This window comes from Choloepus didactylus, chromosome 9 (assembly GCF_015220235.1).
Source record: "Choloepus didactylus isolate mChoDid1 chromosome 9, mChoDid1.pri, whole genome shotgun sequence".
NCBI classification, from domain to species: domain Eukaryota; kingdom Metazoa; phylum Chordata; class Mammalia; order Pilosa; family Megalonychidae; genus Choloepus; species Choloepus didactylus.
The window spans coordinates 93,249,368-93,273,149 of record NC_051315.1 but is presented as its reverse complement, the minus strand read 5'-3'; the positions used below and the strand labels follow the sequence as shown (position 1 = coordinate 93,273,149).

Here is a 23,782-nt window from a genome sequence, read left to right as displayed (position 1 = left end):
ACAAGTTGGGAAAGTGTAGGCAATTCTACACTAATTTAGGGATGGGGAGGTGGGAGACTGAGAATGTAGTATATAAACTACACCAGATCAGAGGTTCTTAGTTTGACTGGTTTGACCAAAGAGTATTGAGTCACACTTGTTCAAATTTTTCTTCTTTTAAACAAGTTGGCACTTTAGAAAGTTTGTTAATCCTACACTAGAATTTTGTTCAAAATCTTTATATCTTGATATAAAGAGTGTTTTGTGTTAAGTGAAAGTTTTATGTATTAAATACTGATAACATTTGCCCAGAGAGCAACAGTTGGCTGAAGTACGCTATCCGTTCCATCAGCACTTCCTTAAGTATATCATTTCTTATTTAGCATTCTTTTTTTTTATTTATATAACATAGAATAATAAGAAAGATTCTAATAGCTGTCAAAGCTTTTAATTATTTTTAATTTCCCAGAAACACATGTTCTAAGTCAGGATCAAGAAAACTTGTTCCGTGGGTAATCTTTTACACTACTGTTGTTTGGAATTAATATTACTTGAGAAAATGGAAATTTAACAATTAGAAGTTGATTATTTCTCAGTAATAAAAAATTGAAAGAATAAAAAGAAATGACTTTCTCCTTAAAGATGCATCTTAGGTTTAATTATGAAAGGTTGACTTTTCTAAAAAGTTGAAGAATTGTTTACCCATTTGTTCTTGTCTCTTGGTATAGTTCATTTTATGGAATGAATATATTAATAGAAATTTCTAAAGGTTAATTTCTTTAGTCTTTAACATTTCTTTGGTGTCTATCATAAAAGTATTTGTTTTCCTACAGACATTTTAGAGTTAAAATTAAATAATAAAGTTATCTAAGAATATAGCAACCTTTTTCACATCCTATTAAATATATTTCAGTTAGTTAATATATTAAATTACAAATTATGAATAATGAACCAATCATTTTAAGTATCATATCAAATTTTTGTTCCATCAATCTTTTCCACAGGGTACAGTTACTGACTTGGGGGTTGCTTTTTATTCTTAAACTCCTGCGCTTTGTTTATTCTGTTTCTTTTAAAGCTCTGGGTTCCCTTCATTATCCTGTGGAAGTAGTAATGGTAACAGTGCATCAGGCACAGCTGTGAATTCTCCTGCCATGTCCTACAGACTCAGCATCGGCGAATCCGTCACCAACCGACGAGATTCTACTATAACGTTCAGTAGCACCAGGAGCTTGGCCAAACTCCTACAAGAGCGAGGCATCTCGGCTAAAGTGTACCAAAGCCCTGTTTCAGAGAACTCCCTCCTCCAGCCTCTCCCCAAAGCCCTGACCATTCCTTCCACTCCACCAAATTCACCATCTCACTCACCTTGCCCTTCTCCTTTGTCCTTTGAGCCTCGAGCACATCTCTCTGAAAATTTTTTGGCCTCCCGACCAGCTGAAACATTCCTCCAGGAGATGTATGGCTTGAGACCTTCCTGGAACCCTCCTGATATTGGCCAATTGAAGATGAATTTAGTCGAAAGACTAAAGAGACTGGGGATAGCCAGAGTGGTCAAGACTTCTGATGCTCAGGAGAATGGAAGACACCAAGAAGCAGAAACTGGTCTTAAAAAACAAGACTCTGCTGTTTACTTAAAATCAGGTAGCAGTTTACTAGCCAGGCTGAGGAGGAATCAGAGTCTTCCCATCATGATGGCTAACTTTGGAACCCCAGTTTGCACACCCTCACCCAAAATGGGTTTCCTGAAGGAGGAATGAGGCTCAGCAGTTACTGAGCTTTTGTACAAATTAGCACATGAAGGATAGTTACTCACTGATACATGTGGTCTGGTCTGACTTGACAGAAAAGGAATGTTGCAGAAGGGTTGTGAATGTGGAAGGGGGAAAGTGGAGGGATGGAAACTGAATTGAGATGAAGCCCCAGTGGACAAGGTCTGAAAATGGAAAGTGTAAATGAAAGGGCATGAGTGGATTCAGAAGAAAAAAAGTTTAATGCACTCCTTCAGTTGGGTTTTCTTTTTTAAATAAGTAAATAGAAAATAAATTCAGTAATACTGAAATATACCAGAAATGCTGAACTTGCGAGCACATTTACTTCTGGGAAACAATGAAGGAGAACCGAGGTTAGCAAGATGGGAAGAGAAAAAGGAGCAGCTTTCACTGTTGCTTAAAGAAAGCTGTTTTGAAGAGTTAGTAGGGTGAGCTCAGTCTGTTACTAAGGCAATAGTGAGATGGTGTATGTTTTCCCTGTTAATATCTGTTTCAACTACCATCAATGGTTTGTTCACAGCATTAACAAAACAAGGAATTTTACCTCTTTTAAAAAGATCAGAAGTAGAGACTCCCTTTTATTTTCTGTTTTCAGGCCTTTGAACCACTGGGAGCACAAACCCCACCCAAATTCCTGTTGTGGTGGCAATTAATAAAGGCATCTAGCTGTTCATTTTTTAAATTTGTATTTTTATACAATACACCAAAAAATCCAACATGGATGGGGTGGGAGGGATTTACTTTTAAGAAGGAGGATATGGGTAATTTGGAACCAAGGAAATTTGTTTCCAGAATATTTTTTCTGGATGAATGCAGTGGTCAAGGAACATGAACATAATTGCATGTCTCTCAAATTTCCTTGGATGCTGAAAGGAGTTAAACCAGAAGTGCAATCAGTAGGAATTAGGGGATGTTATTTATTTATAAATGTAAAAATATTTTGTAAGGAAAGATAGTGGCAACTAAACTTTTTCCAAAGTGTACTATGCATATTTTTAATGAAAAAATGACATGTATTTGCACAAAAATTCTCAGGCACATTAAATTATTATAAGCTGATGTAAAATCTAGGTGCCTGCTTTGAAATTGATATTTGTATGTGTGTGTGTTTTTAATGTAAAATAAAATTAAAATACATCTGTCTTGACCTTGACATTTGTAGAATTAGAGAATGAACTCTAACAGGAGAGTAAAAGCTTTTGCTTTTTCTTTAGGGCTCCTTTTTCTTTTACAAACTGTGTAAAATGGTAAAGTGAGACTCGGATTAGATTTCAGCAGTCAGCAGCATGATGCAAGGCTATGAACTGGGAAGAAACAGATCTGTTTTATGAGTGTTGCTGATCAAGGTATGCTCCTTCTCAGATGACATGGCTTTGCCTGGGCAGGGCAGTTCAGAAATAAATGCCATTATCTGAAAGACATGATCGAGAGGAAGATGAGTGAGAGGACCAGTTATTTTGTCTTTGAAAATGGGAGGCATATTTTGATCATTTTAGTGCTTAATTTGCAAATATTTTGCTCCTTTATCCTGACTTCACTGAAAAGCAATTTTTCTGAGAATTCTGGACCAATAGAGTCTTGCTCCTCTGGTTCCTAGGGGTACACCTGCTGCCAGGCCAGAGGCAGGACCTTCCTCCCTCTCCTTAAGGCAGAGCTGTGTGCTCACAGGGGCGGAAAATCCACCATTGACAGTGATACAAATGTGTGAGTTTTCCATCCTTTTTAGAATCTTTTGATAAAACATTTCTAAATAAATTTCCCAAAATCAAAAAGTGAACGTTTCCTCCCCACTTTCTCTGCTCTTTACTCAGTCATGCTGAGGTCAGCAGAGCGTCTACATGCATGTCGAGAAAGGATTCTAGCAGTTCCAGAAGTGAATGTAAGTCTCCCCTGAATGTGGTAGGCATTGTAAACAGAAGAATTCCTGCAGTTTAAATGGCCAAAATATTCTAATCGATGTTTTTAAAAGTAGCATTTGAGTTTCTACATCATAAAGTAACTCTAGGGTGTATACTTTAGCCAATTCTTAAAGCTTTTTTTATTTATTCTTTAAGAAAGTAATCTTCCTGTTGCCTGGACATTAACAGTTTCCAGGAAACATCAGGAAGTAGCAAAATGTAGGGCCAGAGAGGAGTACAAACTGTCAAATTATCAGATTTATATATAATATATAAATAGCTATAAATTACATACTGTTTTTATAACCAATGCCTAAATGGTCACTTCAGATAATTACTTTGGGGAGGAGGGTGTTTATTAGCAGCCAAATAAGCACATCTGATTAAAGAGAACAGACCTAGGTTTTCGAAAACTAGATTGATGTTGATGTTCCACCAGAAACACAATTGAGGACTGGGACATGCTTGTCTCTAGAAATGAATCCTTATTTAAAAATTGAGTTTCGCTATTTTTTTGAAGTTTCCACCTAAAATCATTTTTGGTACAGTGACTCTCTAACAGAGTTGTCTGCAAAGTATAATAAGAGAAAATGGAGTCTTTCAGCAAGTTCCTCTTTGGATTATCTTTTATGCTTTGGTACTGTTCACATTTTAGGTGTGTTTTTTCCCCCCATAGTGTCAACTGTGTATGTACTTTTCATACCAGTATAGGAAACCTCAATCTTTTTTTTTCTCCCTCAAGAAGGTTTTCAGTGATTATACCTCAGGTATTTCTGAGCATATTACCTAATATGAGGAATATCTTTATGAGCTTAAAATTAAACTTTTTCCTGAATTATTTTTGATTCCAAATCATATGTAAATAGCCTTAGACACCAGTCCTAGGAAACCATTGTTAAACTAGTTTTTTAAAAAAAACTGAGTACTGTATGTTCTCAATTTGACATGAGAGCACGGGCTTTGACAAAGGGAGGAATGAGTTCAAAATAGCTCACAGTATTTCTGTAAAAGATGTATTCTACATAGTATTAATAGCTTGCTCTTCTTTCTGACCATTCTAGTACCTGATTAATACTTGGTAGTTATTAATACTGACTTGACATTTGGAACTAAGGCTCTTAGTGGTTGTTGGTCCACTTTGATGTCAGATGCACACTGGGCATGCAACACAACAGCAGCAAAATGGATGTGTTGCAGAGCACAGCTTCAAGGAGTGGGCTTAAGTGCCCTCTGTGTGGAGAAGCCAGGAAACAATATTATTTGAAACCTAGACTCTGGACTTTGTCAAACAGCTTTTTGTACACTTAACAATTGCTTGTCAAATGTAAATCAGGTAATAAATATGAGTATCTTCTTAAATTTTCATTTGTCTCCCCTGTATTTTTGTCCCAGTTCTTTACACAGATATAAACAATACTGCACTCTTTCCTTTATGTTATTTTTGTTATGAAAACTGTCCTCTATTTGTCAAACCCAACACACAAAACAAACCAACAATAGACATAAGCAGTTAACAGATCTTATTGCACTTTCCTAGTTATTGAAAAATATTGACTAGAGTGTCTATGTATACTTTAATGTTTCCTTAGCAGAGTAAGAGCAACAAAAAATATGTCAAGTCCATGACAAGCAGATCTTAAGTTTGAGAAGATTCAGGAAGTGTGAACAAGTTCTTACAGTCTACAATTTACTATTGACATCCTTGGCTATTTAGAAACTTTCCAAAAAAAAAAACAAAAAACAAATTTGAAGTTTGTTGGTCTCTAACAGAAAAGGTCTTTTGATTTTCTCTTCTTAACAATTCAATGGCTGTATATTTTTAAACTCATTTAATATCTTAGAATTGTAAACATTTTGTATGGAATAAATGAAGTATGAAACTGTACTTCTTTGCTATGAACTTTAATGATACACCCAGCATCTTCGTGTTTTCTTTCACAAATCAGTATCAGTAGATGTGTTTAAGTCCAAAAACCTGATGAGTGTAAAGATTGTAGAGCTTTGAGCATTCTTTTGACTTCCATCTCTGTTTTCATTATATTAAGGTTGAGGTATGCTAGCAGCAAGTTTTGTTTCTCTATTTTCCATTAGTTTTAATGAAATAAGGGCAAAACTACCAGATCCTAAGTAACAGAGATGTCCCTATGTTCTTTAATAAGCTTAAATTTTTGTGATATGCTTGTGCTTGTGATATGCAGAAACCTTTGGAGCCCAGGGTTCAGGGCAGTGGCCACTCGTCTGAGTCTGAGAGGGGTTGGGGGGTACTACAGGCTTTCACATGATTCCTGTGACACCCTGGCTAGGGGCCATTTAGGAACAGCTGAATGAGTCAGTGGGAGTTAGCACAGCACCCTAAAGTCAGATCCTGAAAGACAAGAAATGATCAAATAGAATTAAGTTGGAGATGATTATAAGCTCTTAAAGAACACTGTCTTGTCTTTTCCACACTAAGGGTATTCTTATAGAGCCCGCAGTTTGACTACCCAATGGAAAGCCTTTAAATGCTCACTGTTGATCAGGTTTGCCACCCTTCTGAGGGCTGGCTGTAGCATCACACAAAGTGGTATCCATTTCCCCATCCAATATGCAGACAAATATTGATATAACCTGGATCATTAGGTTCTGGTTTCTTGCATTCATTTATTTGACTTATACTTTGTTATACTATTGGTATTCTGGCCACCTGCACCTCCCTTTCAAATACTGAATACTTGCATTACTTTGGGGGAAGATACTGAGAATGTTAGTAGCATCAGTCTTCTCCCTGTGTCTTTGGAACCATCCCTTTGTGCAATGCCAGAGTTTCCCTAAATTCAGAGAAAAGAGCAGTTTACACTTATCCCCTGAAAGCCTTCATTCCCTTCCCCTTTGCTGTTTTGAAACTGACAAAGTTGTACTCGTGTCCGAAAAGAAAAGGAAAAAAAAATTATCAAAGTAGTGGCAAGTAACACTAAGCCTTGGCTAGATGAAATGGCTGGGGCTGTCCTTGGGCACCTGCTTCCTTTGTAACTTTAGTTTTAGTCACTCGTCACTCAAGAGCCAAATTCTGTGTTGGTTTTTTAATCATAAGAAAAACTAAATATACAATTTCATACCATAAACAGACTAGAATTAAATTCTTAATCTTTAGATAAAAATGAATTTGTTGACTAGTCAAATCTATTGTTCTCTTTGTAATTGCTTTCCATCCATTTATAAGATTTTAAGGCCCATCTCCATCTAGTCTGTTCATTCTTCATCTAGTCTATTCATGGGGCTTTGGAGTTGTGGCAGCCATAGAGCCACTGTAAGGCTTCCCTCAGTTAATACACCGAGGCAGGCGTAACAGAAAGATGGGAAAAGCCTAGTTCTGCACTACCTACCAGACTTGGCATTTTGTAAGATTAATAAACCGTTTTTATTTAAGCCACTTTCAGTTGAGTAATAGCTGTACATATTTAAACTGACGCATGGCCCACACTTTGAGCAATGTTGTCTTAAATATTAAGTTCCTCTGGGATATGTTCTAAACCTTCTTACATGATGCTCTTTTCCTATGTGATCTTGGCTTTAAGAATTATCGACTCTGATGACTTCTAAATTTGTTTCTAGCTGAGACCGTTCTCTTGAGCTCCAGAAGCACGTAACAAATCCAAACTGGACATATCCAAACAATCACCAAGTCCTATTGCTTCCTCGTCCCTAATCCCCAGTGCTGCTTCCTCAGTTGAGGCATGTTATGTCTCATCTGGACCACTACCACAGACTCCTGATGGTTTCCTGGCCTCCTACTGTCTTGGGCCCCCCAATGTTTCTCTGCATTGCAGCCAGAAAGTTCTTTCTAATATACAGATCTAGTCACGTCCCTTCCTGGATTAAAACCAGTGCCTGACCCATTAGACAAGAAGAGAAAGCTCTGCAGTAAACTCCCACTGCATCTGGCAAGCCCCCCAATGTAAGATTCATTGTGTCTTTATTGAACTTACAAGTGTGTAGCAATAACCCCCACAATTAACAATGGTGCCTGGCACCCAATAGACAATAAATATGGAGCTGAGTGAATGGAGTTTATAATGATGTTTTATAAACTGGGTTATAACTCATCAGTGGATTAAGAAATCAATCTAGTGTATTACAAGCAGCTTTAATTTAAAAAAAAGAAAAAGAAATAGAAGAGAATAGCAAGTAATAAGGGAATTTTTTATTTTATAAAACATGTTTTATTATAAAATGTATAAAATCTATTTCTTACACTAAGTTGCAGTAAAAAATGAAAACCACAGGTCCATAGTAAACAAGCATTTTTTTCCCCACTTTGGTGAGAAACAGCATCTTTGTTTAGGGAAAAAAAAAATCTGAAACCCTTGGCACCTGAAGGAGACTACTGCCCTCAAGAATTTGTACTTTTACAGATTTCAAAGACTTAAATTCTAGGAAGAAATGGCCTACTTTAGAATTTTAAATTTCTGTGAGCAAATGAGAAGTATTTAAAATCCGTCACAGATCTGTCGGCAACTATTGCCGCAGACTGCTTAAGCCTAGGAGTGCTGTTTAATTCTATTTCCTCTGAAAATATGTCTAAAGTTGGTTTTGTTTCATGACTGATGATGAAAGAAGACACCAGGGTTAGGGCTGTGAATTCCTTGCTGTGGAGGGAGGTCACTGATGTGGGCCTTGCAAAATTTCTCAACTGTCTGCTTCTTCAGCCTTCTCTCTTTGAGAGCAAAGTGCCCTGAGCCAATGAGGTGATGCTGTTCTGTTTCCATAGCAATAAAATAAACAAATCTTTGCCTTCCATCTCCCAAGGACAAACCTCACAACTCAAGGCCCCAGTCAAGGGAGTCTGGAGAGGCACCTTTCAACTCTAGTTGAACTTTCACTGCAATATTGAGAGACAAACTGGATTGTGTTTAGAGGAAGGAAAATTCACTTCCATGTCAGTTCAGACTTTTAAAGGCTTTGATTGGATTTACTGCAAGGCTGTCTCTGCACTAACTTACTGTGGAATTTCTACTTCAGCATTTCAATCAATTGAAATGACCCCTAAAGTCTTGAGTTCTGGAATCTATCAATTTGACCTAAAGTGAACTCTGATTTCGGGTTGATGGGGAAGAGTTTCTCTATAATGGTGTGGTTTCTTTAAGACCACTGGCAGTCCAAGGTAAGCCCTTTGGAAGAAATGGTTTAGGTAATTTTTTTCTCCTGGTTATCAATACTAACCAGCAACCCCTCTGGAGCCTCCGCTGACTTGCTGGTGACTACAGTGTCACCAATTGGCACATTCAGCCCACTGGGTCTCAGGTAGAATTATTAGGGAGAGAGGCAGGAAAGGAAAAGGAAAGGGAGAAAGGATTCTTAAAGCAAAACAAAACGCCTATATTCTTAGAGCCAATACATCAAACCACTGTGAATGTAGTAGATGTATCTGTGCTAGAAATATCTACTAGATATACTGTTATATGGGAAGAGCAAGGTGTAGCATCATCTGAAAAGTATGCTCTCATCTGTGTTATTTTTAAAGGCATACACATACACATACCCATGCATACATAAATACCTGGATGGACACCAAAAAGAAATTTACAGTGGTTCCCTCATGGGAGGGTACCAGAAGTCAAGGGCTGATGTTTAGCTGGTATGCCTAGTTCTTAAAATACTGAAATACTGCCATTTGGGTTGAGAAATGACCATTCCCAGAGCCCCTTGAATGTCCTCCCTCCACCTTAGTTGCCCCAACTCCTCCCCCAGTACTCCCAGACTACCTCATGATTCAGCAACTAAGGAGTTAATGCCTGGCATGGAGGTGGGAGAGGAGTCCTCCAGGACACTGTTCCAGCCCTGTAGTCCCCCGAATCTATTCTGATTGTTCTGTGGCCTTGTCTTTCTGGTTGTTAAATATTTTGAATATCATCCCCATCAGTATTTGGAGGGAGAGGCCTTACTTTTATTTAAGAGCAGAAGATTAGCCACCAAAGCATTGTTTGTAATAGGAAAAAAAAAAAGAAAACCAAATGTTCATCAATATAAAATTGATAAAAAATATAAATAAGTTACATGCATAGAATAGAAATCTGTACAGCCATGATATAGAAACCATGTGAAGCTGAGATTCACTTTAATCTGTTGTTGGAGGAGTGGAGTGGGTATAGATGAAAAGGTTAGGCACAAGTTGCTAATTATTGAAGCTAGGTGACAGTGAGTTCATTATATTTTTACCCCTACTTTTGTGCATTTAAAATTTTCCAACAGTAAAAAGTCTAAAAATTGATGTTACAGATCTATAGTTGCTGATGTTTTAAAAAGCTCATGACAAGATGCTGGGCTCTTTGTGTATAACCTCGTCAGTCTATGGAATTTTGGGTATCTGTTTGACACCTGAAACTCAGCTAGAGTTCAGCAGCTATGAATGTCAGTATTACCTCATATAGCAACTGTTTAAAAAGCTGAAAAAGAGTTCAGACTTCAGTTAGAGATACGAATGAAGCAGATCTGGTTAGGACCAGGGCAAATCAGGCCAGAGGGTAAAGGACGATACTGACTGTGTTTTAAAACTTCATCTTCTGTGTGAGACCAAGGGAGGAGATGTTTATTTGATGCAGGATCTATATTTTCTGTAGCTCACTAAATAATTTAACTTGTACAGTCAGTTTCTTCAAACACCATAATTATGTGGAACTTTGAACAGGAAGTGAGATCTAGTAGGTTTGTACAGGTTAGTGTAAAATCCAAATACATCCCAAAGTAATTTGGGCAGAGAATAAAAATGTATTTGCAAGGCCCCCACTGAGGACCTGGGGGAAAATGTGGAAGTATTAAACTTCCCCACCTGGGTTATTACTGATATTCTCACAAACATTGAGGACTACCAATTTAGCAGGCCAAGCCTTTGATCTTGGGGCTTGCCCTTATGAAGCTTGTTACTGCAAAGGGGAGTCTGAGCCTACTTATAATTGTGCCTAAGAGTCTCCCCCTGAGTACCTCTTTGTTGCTCAGATATCATCCCTCCCCCCACCAAGCCCACTTGGCAGGAAAACTGACTGCCCTCCCCACCTACGTGGGACATGACTCCCAGGGGTGTAAATCTCCCTGGCAGTGTAGGACATGACTCCTGAGGATGAGCCTGGACCCGACATTGTGGGATTGAGAAAATCTTTTTGACCAAAAGGGGGAAGAGAAATGAAACAAAGTTTCAGTGACTGAGAGATTTCAAATGGAGTCGAGAGGTCACTCTGGAGGGTATTCTCATGCACTATATAGGTATCCCTTTTTAGTTTTTAGTGTATTGGAATAACTAGAAGGAAATACCTGAAACTGTCAGACTGCAACCCAGTAGCCTTGATTCTTGAAGATGACTGTATAACTATTGAGCTTACATGTGTGACTGTGATTGTGAAAACCTTGTGGCTCACACTCCATTTATCCTGTGTATGGACAGATGAATAGAAAAATGGGGACAAAAATTAAATTGAAAATAGGGTGAGATGGGGGGATGGAATGTTTTAGGTGCTCTTTTTTACTTTTATTTTTATTCTTTTTTTTTTGGAATAAGGAAAAGTATTCAAAAGTTGATTGTGGTGATGAATGCACAACTATATAAATGGTACTGTGAACAATTGATTGTACACTGTGGGTGACTGTATGGTATGTGAATATATCTCAAAACTGAATTTTAAAAAAAGCTCATGACATTGTAAAAAAGCATATCTAGAATACATGTATGGTTTGTTTTCATTTACAGAAAATGACAGAAATCCATAATATTATTAATATGTATAATATGACATTTTTATAACTATTATTTATAGTTAATTAAATAAAATAATTATAAAATTATATAAATATGTCTCTTTAGACTAGAGAGAACTCTGGAAAACATCAACCAAAATATATTCAGTGGTGTTAGTATTTTGGATAATTTTTACTTCCTCATGCTTTTCTGTGTTATGATTTTCTTTACAATGGTCCTATTTCAGTTTAACACACACAAAAAAAAACAACAAACCTATTTTCCAAAAAAAGGTAGAAATAAAAACTTCTATATACAAAATGCCTCTAGGATTCAAAACATTCCTAACCTGGGATAGCTCTGAGTGTGCCAAGAACTCTCCTGATTGGGTCTCATTTAATGTGCACAACACCCAATAAGTTGTGAATTCCCATGATACCCATTTTGCAAATGAGGAAACTGAGGCTCAGAATAGTTAAAAGTAAATTTCTTGAGGTCCCACAGCTGATAAATAGAGAAGCCTCTATGCAAAGTCAGGCCCTTCTGACTCCAAAGCCCAAAGTTTCAGTAGAGAATGTTGTAGGAAAACAAAATTTCATAATCCTGGACATTCTGGCCCAATTTTCATTTTTTAACATATTCTTTTCTAGCTGTCGTAAACATAGATAGATAATCTTATATAATCATATTCATTGCATACATCCCATTTCATATCTTTTTTCACAAGCAGTTTTTCATGTTCCACAGGCTTTAAAATAATTATTTAAAAGCTTTGTAAAACTCCACTTAGTAATTGTACCATAATTTGCCTATGCATTCTGTTTTTTTTAATTCTAATTTTTAATATTATCTATAATATTGCAATGACACAGTATTTTGGTAGTTTCATCCATGGATATTTCTCCTCATTGAGTTGGTCCCTGTGGTTAGTACCACCCTATTTATTGGTCAGCCAATAACCCATTATGTGCAAGCCACTCGGACCTTGCCCTCAGGGTGCTTGCAGTTAATGAGATGGTAAACAGAATGCAAGTGGAGGGAGCCGTGGAGCTAGGGCAAGAGGCCTGGCTTTAAAAGAAAGTGGATGTACAGATAGAGATAGGTGTGGGAGTGGGCTGGGCCTGAGGTCTGGGATGAGGTTGCTGTGTGGAATAGCTGCAAAGTCCCTGCACAAGTCCCTTTTTCCATGTAAGGTAACATTCATAGATTCCATGGATTAGGGCATGGAAACGTCTTTGGAGGGGCCGCTATTCAGCATACTTCATGCTCCATGAGATCTGTCAAATGCCTATCAGTATCGTCAGATAATCTACCAGTTCCAAGTCCCGAGTTTTCAGGGCCTTGGAGATACAATTTGGCTGCCTCTCACTCATAACCCCTCTGCAGCCACGCAGACTAAACTCCCCAAGTGCTAAGTGAGGGAGTTATTGTGTCAAATGTGTACTAACATTCCTGTGCAATATTGTCTCCTCTCCCATCCTCTTTGTTCTTGTGGGATTAAACCCCTTTCACTCATGTATTCTCATTTTAGTGAGGTTCTGGAAAAGAAAAAAGACAAACAAGTGTGGTCAAGCCTCCTCAGTTATCTAATAGTTGCCTTTCATGCAGAGCTTCGTAATAGGAATTTTTGTTTATCCTTTTATAAAAGCCTGAGAGGAAGAGTTTCAAATCTAATTCAGGCAGGTGACCAGGAGTGAGAAACTGGAAGATTTGACTTGCACTGTGGTTTGAGTCACAGAGCTCATTTTCCAGAAAGTTCCGAGCAGGACCTACAGTGGGGATCTCTCTTCACTCCAGTGAGAGCTAGAATGGCCTGGTGGAAGAGCAAGGGCTTGGGAGTTAGACAGGCTTGTGCTTGTCTGCCAACTCTGCAACTTGCTACCCTGTGACCTCACTGAGCCTCAGTGTCCTTATCTGTAAAATTGGGGTAATAATAATTGAGCACTTACGATGTACCTGGCTCACAGAAAGTACTCAATTGTGGCAAATTTTAAATTGCTTTTAAATCAAGACTACTGGGTGGTAAGGGATGAGGTGTTACTTATAGGCAAGATCCTGAGCCAGACCAATAGCATCTGGAATCCACTATCTGTTCTTTGGGCCTTCCTTGGGCCCTTCTCAATTTGTTTCTAAGTAATGTTTTGGCTCTGAATGGTTTAATCCTTGTTGCTGTTTCCCCATTTTAGCAAGAGCCTCCTGACCCAGCAGCCTAGACTGCCCTTGACCTTGGGCCATGTACCCCAACCCTCTGGTCTACTGCACCTGTTGGGACCCTTGGAACTTGGGACCACGGAAGCTAATCAAGACCCCTCATCCACCAAGCAAGATCTCCCCCTCCACAGGGAAGTCCAAGTAATGTTTACTTGTCATGGGGTGGGGGCAGGGGGCTTGGGTTCCATTTGCAGCCTTGTTTCTCTCACAAGATTTCCAAAATAGTGAACTTGACAGCAAAATTCCAAATGCGACTGAAAACCTATTTTTACACAACTTTCCTGCAAGCCTAGTGATTACACAATGATCTTGTCCATCCTTCCCCAACCAAGTGCCACTTAGAATGAGGAAGTCTCAGAGCCAGTACAACAGGGAGAGTGCAGCTTCCAACTGAAGGGCCTTGACAGCAGTTGCCCCCACAATGTAGGGTGTAGAACTCTGAGGACTGTGTTATCAACCTTGGGACTCCCTGGGACAATGAATAAGAGCCAAGGCCTTGGGCTGTAGGTTTCCCAAGATTCCAGTTGTCAGACCATATATTCCAATAATTGGTTTAGAATTTAGGGACACTGTGAGGATGTACCTAATCTGAGGGTACTAATATTTCTGAATTTCCATTTTTCTCTTTTTAATTATATAATGTTCACTTTCAGGCTAGCTCCTCTTTCACCAGCTTCAAAAAAATGCAACTTCCAATCAACATCAAAACGTATTGCCATCCCAAAGTAAGTATTTTTATTCCCATGAGGCAGGAATGGTTTGAGGCATATAGATAAAACAGTGTCCCCCCTTGGCCTTTATGCCCTGCATGATTGTCAGGGATGTCAGGGAAGTACCAGAACCGACTGTGATTTTCCACAAACTTCAGACCCTACCTGTAGATTCTGTGTTCACCTGTAACAGTTTTCAAAGTCACTGCAATTGAGCTGTCAGCTGGGAGGCCTTCTGTGCCTGTTTTGGATATATTATATCCCCCACAAAAGCCATGATCTTTTGATTCAGTCTTGTTGGGTGGAAACTTTTGGTTGAATGTTTCCATGGAGATATGACCACTCAGCTGTGGGTGAGAACTCTGAATGAATTATTTCCATGGAGGTGTGGACCCCGCTCATTCAGGATGGGTCTTGATTAGTTCACTAGAGTACTTAAGAGAGCTCAAGAGCCAGTACAGATGCTGATGCTTCAAGATGCTTGGAGTTGCAGACAGAAGGATGTTTGGAGATGCTAAGCCAAAAGATGAAGCCCCAAGTTTGGCCTGGAGAAGCTAAGAGAGGACCCCCAGATGCTTAGAGAGAAAAGCCCTGGGAGAAAAAAGCAAAGACACACAGGAGCTGAGGGAGAGGAGCAAAGACAAGCCCAGAGACATTTTGGAGAAAGCCATTTTGAAACCAGAACGCTGGAGCAGATGCCAGCTACATGCCTTCCCAGCTGACAGAGGTGTTCCGGACACCATTGACCTCTCTTCAGTGAAGGTACCTCATGTTGCTGCCTTAGTTTGGACACTTTTATGGCCTTGGAACTGTAAATGTGTGACCTAATAAATACCCTTTATAATAGAAAATCCATTTCTGGTATTTTGCATAATAGCAGCATTAGCAAACTGGAACACCCTCCATAGTTTTTTTCTGCCCTAACGGGCGCACTGCCCAGTGCCTGTCATAGGCAAAGAGCATAAGAGAGACTCCTGAGAAAAAGAGTGACTTTTTGCTGTTTACTTTCCTGTGTCTAAAGTCTTCTGTAAGTTGCACCTTTTTTTTTAAAACTACAAATTAAAGTTTTTACAAGCTTAGAACTAAAACTTTAACTTATAGCTATAATGTGTAAGTTAGAACTATAACATGGTTATAGGCCTTTGCGTGACTCTTTGTATTCCAGTCATTTATTTATTTACTTGGAAATTATTTATTAAGCACCTGTTATTTCCTAGGCACTGTTGCAGGTGCTAGGGAAACATCTGTGAACACAGCCAAGTCCTGGCTTTTCTGGAGTTTACTTTTTAAGTGGAGATGGGAAAGATGACCAAAAAAGAAGTTAACATATCCAAGATTGGCAAGCGCTGTGCAGAGAAATTATGAAGGCAAAGGAGTTGGGGAATGGTGGGGGTGGGGAGGGTCGCTATTTTACTTAGAGAGGTAAGGGAAAGTCCGCTCCATAAAGGGGGCAGGAGGGGCAATGCAGGGATCTCCAGGAAGCATTCTTGGCAGGGATGACAGCAAGTACAAAGGCCCTGGATGAGAGCTTGCGTCACGTACTTGCCCTTTTCCAGGAAGAAAAGAGGCGAGTGTGGTGACAGTGGAGGGAGTGAAGAGAGAGTGGTAGAGATGAGCTCAAAGAAGGTAACAGAGATGGCGAATGTGGTATATGATGAATGATGGCCCCTGACAAAGTCCACACCTAATCTCTGGAAACTGTGAATATGCTGTGCTACTTGCCAAAGTTGCAATGGAACTAAGATTGCTGATCAACTGACCTTGAGATGGGGAGACTGTCTTGGATTATCTGAGTGGTCCCAGTGTATTCCCAGATTCCTTATAAGGGAAAGAGGAAAGCAGGAGTGTCCGAGTCAGAGAAGGAGACTTGACAGCGGAAGCAGAGGTTGGGATCAGAATGCTGTGATTGCTGGTTGTGATGGTTAGGTTCATGTGTCACCTTGGCCAGGTGATGGTGCCCAGGTGTCTGGACAAGCAAGCACTGGCCTGTTACTGCAAGGACATTTGTGGCTGGTTAACAAACCAGAAGGCTGGTTTATTAAATCATCAGTCAATTGACTGCAGCTGTGACTGATTACATCAGAGAAGGGCGTGACTTCTACCATGAGAGAATTCAATCAGCTGGATTTAATCCAATCAGTTGAAGACTTTTAAGGAAGAGAAGGAGAGGACCTTCACTTCTTCTTCAGCTAGCCAGCAAAGCGTTTCCTGAGGAGGTCATCGAACACCTTCATTGGAGTTGCCAGTCTGCTGCCTGCCCTACAGGATTTGGACTCATGTGTCCCCACAGTTTTGTGAGACACTTTTATAAAACCTTATATTTAGATATCTCTTGTTGATTCTGTTTCCCTAGAGAACCCTAACTAATACAGTGGTTTTGAAGATAGAAGGGAACCAGCCTCTAGAACCTGGAAAAGGCAAGAAAATAGACTGCCCCTGGAGCCTCCAGAAGGAACACAGCCCTGTCAACAATTGACTTTAGCCCAGTGTCTTAGTTTGCTAATGCTGCAGAATGCAAAACACCAGAGATGGATAGGCTTTTATAAAACGGGGGTTTATTTCGCTACACAGTTACAGTCTTAAGGCCACAAACCGTCCAAGGTAACACCCCAGCAATCGGGTACCTTCACCGAAGGATGGCCAATGGCATCCGGAAAACCTCTGCTAGCTAGGAAGGCAGCTGGCGTTTGCTCCAAAGCTCCAGCCTCAAAACGGCTTTCTCCCAGGACATTCCTCTCTAGCAAGCTTGCTCCTCTTCAAAACATCACTCCCAGCTGCACTCCCTGGAAATGTGCTCCACCCTCTTTGGGACCTGAGGTGGCAAAACTCTTCCAGAGCATCAAGGCGGAAAGCCCACCCTCAACCTCCAGGGCAAACTCACCCTTTCCATGCGTGTGGGCTGCTCCGCTCTCCCAGCCCTAAACCTCTTGACTCCAGACCTCAACCTCCATGGCTCTGTCTTTGAAGAGATTTTTCCTTTAATTTTTTCCTTGTCTGTCTCCTCCAGTCCAGACCAGCAATGGCTCTGTCTATAAAGATCTCGCAAAAAACCTGTTGGCTTTGCATGAAGCACACAGGGATCAAAGCTATCAGACAATAGGACTTTCCACAAATCCTTTCTGGATAATTCCATCTCCAATCTTGGCTTGTACTACTGAAATGGCGGCTGGGTTCCATGTTTGGTTACATCCTCACGTTGGGCTGTAGCTTCTGGGATTCCACCCCCTGGAAGCTCGTAATTTTCCAAGCGATCAGCTTCTCGTCTCTTTGAACCCAAGAGTTCAGTTCTAAGTTTATCTCTCTCCGCTCGCATTTTACTATAAGCTGCAAGGAGAAGCCAGGGTACGTCCTCCACACGTAGTCTGGAGATCTCCTCAGCTAAGTATTCCAGGTTGTCGCTTTCAACTTCTTCCTTCCATCTGACACCAGGACTCAATTTTGCCAAATTCTCTGCCACTTTAAAACAAGGATCGCCTTTCTTCCAGTTTGCAACAACACATTCATCATTTCTGTTCAAGGCCTCATCAGAAACATCTTTAGAGTCCATATTTCCACAAACAGTCTCTATAAAGCAATTTTGGCCTTTTCTATCAAGTTCCTCACAATTCTTCCAGAATCTTCCCCTTATCCATTTGAAAAGCCATTCCAACATGTTTGGTATTTGCAGACTCAGCAGCAAAAGCACCCCACTTCTCTGGTACCAAGATATTCCTTCTAAGGTGAAGGATAAGCTGCTGCATCTGGCCCCTCCTACAACCAAAAAAGAGGCACAACGCTTAGTTGGCCTCTTTGGGTTTTGGAGACAACATATTCCTCATTTAGGTGTGCTACTCCGGCCCATTTACCGAGTGACTAGAAAAGCTTCTAGTTTTGAGTGGGGACCGGAGCAAGATGAGGCTCTGCAACAGGTCCAGGCTGCTGTGCAAGCTGCTCTGCCACTTGGACCATATGATCCAGCTGATCCAATGGTGTTGGAAGTGTCAGTGGCAAATAGAGATGCTGTTTGGAGCCTTTGGAAGGCTCCTATAGGAGAATCACAACGCAGGCCCTTAGGATTTTGGAGTAAAGCTTTACCATCCTCTGCAGATAACTACTCTCCATTTGAGAAACAGCTGTTGGCCTGCTACTGGGCCTTAGTAGAGACAGAACACTTAACCATGGGCCACCAAGTTACCATGAGAACTGAGTTACCTATCATGAGCTGGGTGTTATCTGACCCACCAAGCCATAAAGTTGGGCGTGCACAGCAGCACTCCGTCATAAAATGGAAATGGTATATACGAGATAGAGCTCGAGCAAGTCCTGAAGGTACAAGTAAGTTACATGAGGAAGTGGCCCAAATGCCCATGGCCCCCACTCCTTCCACCTTACCTTCTCTTTCCCAGCCCACAGCTATGGCATCTTGGGGAGTTCCTTACAGTCAGTTGACTGAGGAAGAGAAGACTCGGGCCTGGTTTACAGATGGTTCAGGCACCACCCAAAAGTGGACAGCTACAGCACTGCAGCCCCTTTCTGGGATATCCCTGAAGGACAGTGGTGAGGGGAAATCCTCCCAGTGGGCAGAACTTCGAGCAGTGCACCTGGTTGTTCACTTTGCTTGGAAGAAGAACTGGCCAGAGTGCGTCTGTATACTGATTCCTGGGCTGTTGCTAATGGTTTGGCTGGATGGTCAGGGACTTGGAAGGAACATGATTGGAAGATTGGTGACAAAGAAGTCTGGGGAAGGGGTATGTGGATAGACCTTTCTGAGTGGGCAAACAACATGAAGATATTGTGTCCCATGTGAATGCTCACCAGAGGGTGACTTCAGCAGAAGAAGGTTTTAATAACCAAGTGGATAAAATGACCCGTTTGGTGGATACCAATCAGCCTCTTTCCCCAGCAACTCCTGTCATTGCCCAATGGGCTCATGAACAAAGTGGTCATGGTGGTAGGGATGGAGGTTATGCATGGGCTCAGCAACATGGACTTCCACTCACCAAGGCTGACCTGGCCAAAGCCACTGCTGAGTGCCCAATTTGCCAGCAGCAGAGACCCACACTCAGTCCCCGATATGGCACCATTCCTTGGGGTGATCAGCCTGCTACCTGGTGGCAGGTTGATTACATTGGACCACTTCCATCATGGAAAGGGCAGCAATTTGTTCTTACTGGAATAGACACATACTCCGGATATGGGTTTGCCTTCCCTGCACGACATGCTTCTGCCAAAACTACGATACGTGGACTTACAGAATGCCTCATCCACCGTCATGGTATTCCACACAGCATTGCTTCGGACCAAGGAACCCACTTCACAGCAAATGAAGTGAGGAGATGGGCACATGCTCATGGAATTCTGTGGTCTTACCATGTTCCCCTTCATCCAGAAGCAGCTGGGTTGATAGAACGTATTGAAGACTCAATTACGGCGCCAACTAGGTGGCAATACCTTGCAGGGTTGGGGAAGTGTTCTCCAGGAGGCTGTGTATGCTCTGAATCAGCGTCCACTCTATGGTGCTGTTTCTCCCATAGCCAGGATTCATGGGTCCAGGAATCAAGGGGTGGAAACAGGAGTAGCACCACTCACTATCACTCCTAGTGATCCACTAGGGAAATTTTTGCTTCCTGTCCCTGCAAGTTTAAGCTCTGCTGGTCTACAAGTCTTGGTTCCAAAAGGAGGAGTGCTTCCACCAGGAAACACAACAATAATCCCATTGAACTGGAAGTTAAGACTGCCACCTGGCCACTTTGGGCTTCTTATGCCTCTGAATCAACAGGCAAATAAGGGGATTACTGTACTGGCTGGGGTGATTGATCCTGACTATCAAGGGGAAATAGCACCACAACTACACAATGGAAGTAAAGAAGAGTTTTCCTGGAATACGGGAGATCCCCTAGGGTGTCTCTTAGTACTACCATGCCCCATGATTCAAGTCAATGGAAAACTGCAACAACCCAATCCAGGCAGGACCACCAATGGCCAAGAAACTTCAGGAATGAAGGTTTGGGTCACCCCACCAGGCAAAGAACCACGGCCAGCTGAAGTGCTTGCTGAGGGTAAAGAGAACATGGAATGGGTAGTGGAAGCAGGTCGTGATAAATATGAACTACGGCCACGTGACCAGTTACAGAAACAAGGACTATGATGACATGAATATTTCCTCCTCGTTTTGTATGTTTGTATTTGTCTGTAAAGAAAATATTTCTGCTTTCTTCTCTGTCTTATCCCCTTATCATATGGCGTAAGCTGTAACGTTCATTTTGAAGGTATGGTTTTAGGTAATGTGTACAATTGCCAAGTTGACAAGGGGTGGACTGTGATGGTTGGGTTCATGTGTCAACTTGGCTAGGTGGCCTAGCTGTCTGGTCAAGCGGGCACTGGCCTGACGATTGCTGTGAGGATATTTGAGGCTGGTTAATAAACCAACGGGCTGGTTTGTTGGATCATCAGTCAATTGACTGCAGCTGACTGATGACTCATCAAGGGGCGTGCTTCCACAGTGAGAGAATGCAATTGGCTGGATTTGGTCCGGGTGATCAGCCGGTTTGTTGGATCATCAGTCAATTGACTGTGGCTGACTGATGACTCATCAAGGGGCATGCCTTCCACAATGAGAGAATGCAATTGGCTGGATTTGGTCCGGGTGATCAGTTGGAGGCTTATAAGCCGGACGGTTAGAGAACCTTCACTTCTTCTTCGGCTGCTCAGTGAAGCATTTCCTGGGGAGCTCATCGAAGTTGCCTGTTCGTTTCCTGAGGAGTTCATCAAAGTTGTCGGTTCGTTTCCTGAGGAGTTCGTCGGACCTCTTCCTTGGAGTTGACAGCTTGTTGATGGCTCTGCAGAATTTGGACTCGTGCGCTCCTGCAGTTGCTTGAGTCACTTTTACAATTTGATAATCAGAGACATCTCTCATTGATTCTGTTTCCAAGGAGAACCCTAACTAATACACCCAGTAAGACTTAGTTCAGACTTCTAATCTCCAGAACTACAAGAAAATAAATTTGTGAAAATAAATTTTACCAAGTTTGTGGTAACTTGTTGCAGCAGCAACAGGAAAATAATACAATGAAGGACCTTGCAGGCCAATGTCAGGACTTTGATTGTTAACTCTGAAAGAGATGGAAACCATCTGAGGACTCTGAGGAGAAGTGTGACATGGTCTGATGACATTTTGAAAGGATTAACTTGGCTGCTGTGTTGGGGGTGGCCTGGGTGGGGCAGGGGTCGGAGCAGGGAGACCAGATAAGAGGCAATGGTGGGAATCCAAGCAAGAGACAAGGTGATTGGACCTGGGGGAAGCAGTAGAGGTGCTAAGAAGGGGTTGCATTCTGGATATATTCCGAAGGCAGAAACTGATCAGATCTGCTAACGGAATGGGTGGAACGTGTCAGGAAAAAAAAAAAAGAGGGTTCAAAACTGACTTCAAGTTTTGGTTAAGTAACTTGAAGGATGGGTTTGCAACTTTCTGGGATGGGGAAGACCTCTGGAGGAGCACATTTGTGGGGAATTGGCCACAGGAAGTTTGAAATGCCTGTTAACTATACAAATGCCAATGTTGAGTAGGCAGCCAGAAAAATGATTCTGAGTCTGGGGGAGAGGACTGGCTACAGCTATACATTTGAAAGTCTTCAGTGCATAAATGATCCTTAGAGCCCTGGGACCAGGTGAGAGCTCCCAGGCAATGAGTGGAGACAGAGGTGGAAGTTCTGAGCCTGGAGCACTCCAGTGCTTCGAACTCCGAGAAATGAGGAGGAGCCAAAAAGGAGGCTGAGAGGGAATGGGCAGTAAGGTAGGTGAAGAATCAGGGAAGATGATGAAAATGAACTTTTAATTAATAAACTAATTGCTGTTTCCTCTTTTTGCATTTTTAAGTTTCAGAAACTATGCAACAGGACTAAGATAATTGCCCCATAAAATCATCAATAAGTCTATCATAAGCCTACCTTTCTCTCTATATATCTATACTATAAGATAAATAATATATATCTCATTCATTTAGATATGTATTATTCATTTTTGTATAGCATATATGTATATAGATTTGAATGACAATAGTTTAAATTAAGTGTTATGTCTTAATGTGTCTTAAGGGAATATTTTTCATTATGTAGAAATGCTTCATTCTTCAACGAAGTAGGGTACACGTGATTCCCTGAGTGTATATGTGTTGGAGAGGAGGGGGGGTCACCTGACTCATGGAGCCTTGCAGCATGGTAGTATGTAGGACCCGTTTATCTGGCTCATACTTTCCCAAAAGTTTTCCTAACATTAGAAGGACAACAACTTTTCTGCCTCCTTGGGTAAGACCTTCTCACAAGGCCCTGCTGCAATGTATTCTCCAGCCACCCTGGGGATCCTCTAAGAAGACTAGGTGGCCAGAGCTCAAAGAGCAGAGTTGGATGATGACCGGATCAAGGTGCAACTCCTAAGCTCTGAACTTCTCTTTGCTCTCTGGTTACTTTCTGAGTAAGCTTTTCTCTTGCAGGGTGAAAACCCATTTAGGAAGACAAGCAGAGAGCAATGAATTACCTTATGTGAGTAAAAATGGAAAGAGGGTAGCAGGACTAACATTTCTCGAGCTGGGCCTTTACCCATACTTGCCTCACTGAACCTTCACAGTAATCCTATGGGGAGGTGCTGTTTTCATTTACCACTCTTTACTGCCTTGTGTAGGCTAAGGAGAGTATCCCAGGGCAACCAAACGGTTATGATTGATCCAGGGTACAGCTCATGTCCAGATGCAAGAAACCCTCGGCCACACTTGGGAAACCACAAAGTGCTGGGGAAGGGCACCTTTGTCCTATGAGGGAACTAAAGCACCGAGATGGTGATAATTACTAGTAGGTGGCAGAGCCAGGATTCAAACTCAGACCTGTCTGATTTCAAACCCTGAGTGGTTTCCATAATGCCCTGCTGCCTCATGGTTTCCGGCCATGATGGAACGCACAGAGTGGGTATGGGGTTGAGAGGGGAGCAGTAGGGCATCAATGGTTCAGTTTTGCACATGTTGAGCTTGAGAAGCCTCTGGGACCACTGAGAGGGACATCCAAGAGCCAACTGAATGTGAGGATTAGATTTCCGAAGAGAAATTTGGGCCAGAGTGATGAGCAGGAGCCGTGTCTGGGAGAGAACATGGGAGACTTGGGCTCTGACTTCTCATCTCATGTCTCTGCTTTCAAGATGTGAGTAGGACATTGGTAGAAGGTTTGGAAGAATCTTAGAACTCCAAGCCTGAAATGTGATCTGATCGTTCATCTTGGTGCCCAGGAAGTGATCAATGTGTCACCTGGCTATCACCTTGTTCGGAGTAGGGAGCAGATTTCTGTCACCTTGGGGGACGAGATGTTCGATAGGAAAAAGAAGTCGGAAAAGATGATGGACAAAGTAGAAATTTGCAGGTAATGTCTTTGGACCAACATCCAGCTCCTCGAAGCTATCCCCACCTGGCTAGGCCTGGCCTCATAGACATTCCTTAACATCCACGTCCAGTCCACAGGGTCCCTGCTCTGAAGGTGTTGCAATTTC

The 23,782-nt window shown here is 41.5% G+C and overlaps 2 protein-coding genes across 3 annotated transcripts in view; both read left to right on the top strand.

Annotated features, from left to right (window-relative positions):
- TRAK2 (trafficking kinesin protein 2) overlaps positions 1–5,456 on the top strand; it is a 73,484-nt gene extending 68,028 nt beyond the window's left edge. For both annotated transcript variants that reach the window (XM_037848803.1, XM_037848804.1), the window contains one exon: positions 1,058–5,456. In XM_037848803.1, coding sequence (XP_037704731.1) covers positions 1,058–1,739 — 682 coding nt within the window. In that variant the 3' untranslated portion in view covers positions 1,740–5,456. The remainder of the gene's footprint in view (positions 1–1,057) is intronic.
- An 8,088-nt stretch (positions 5,457–13,544) lies between these two features.
- Positions 13,545–23,782, top strand: part of FLACC1 (flagellum associated containing coiled-coil domains 1) — a 29,439-nt gene continuing 19,201 nt past the window's right edge. The window contains 4 exon segments of the mRNA XM_037849911.1: positions 13,545–13,706; positions 14,219–14,290; positions 22,743–22,791; positions 23,525–23,655. Of these exon segments, the coding sequence (XP_037705839.1) occupies positions 13,588–13,706; positions 14,219–14,290; positions 22,743–22,791; positions 23,525–23,655 (371 nt within the window). The 5' untranslated portion in view covers positions 13,545–13,587.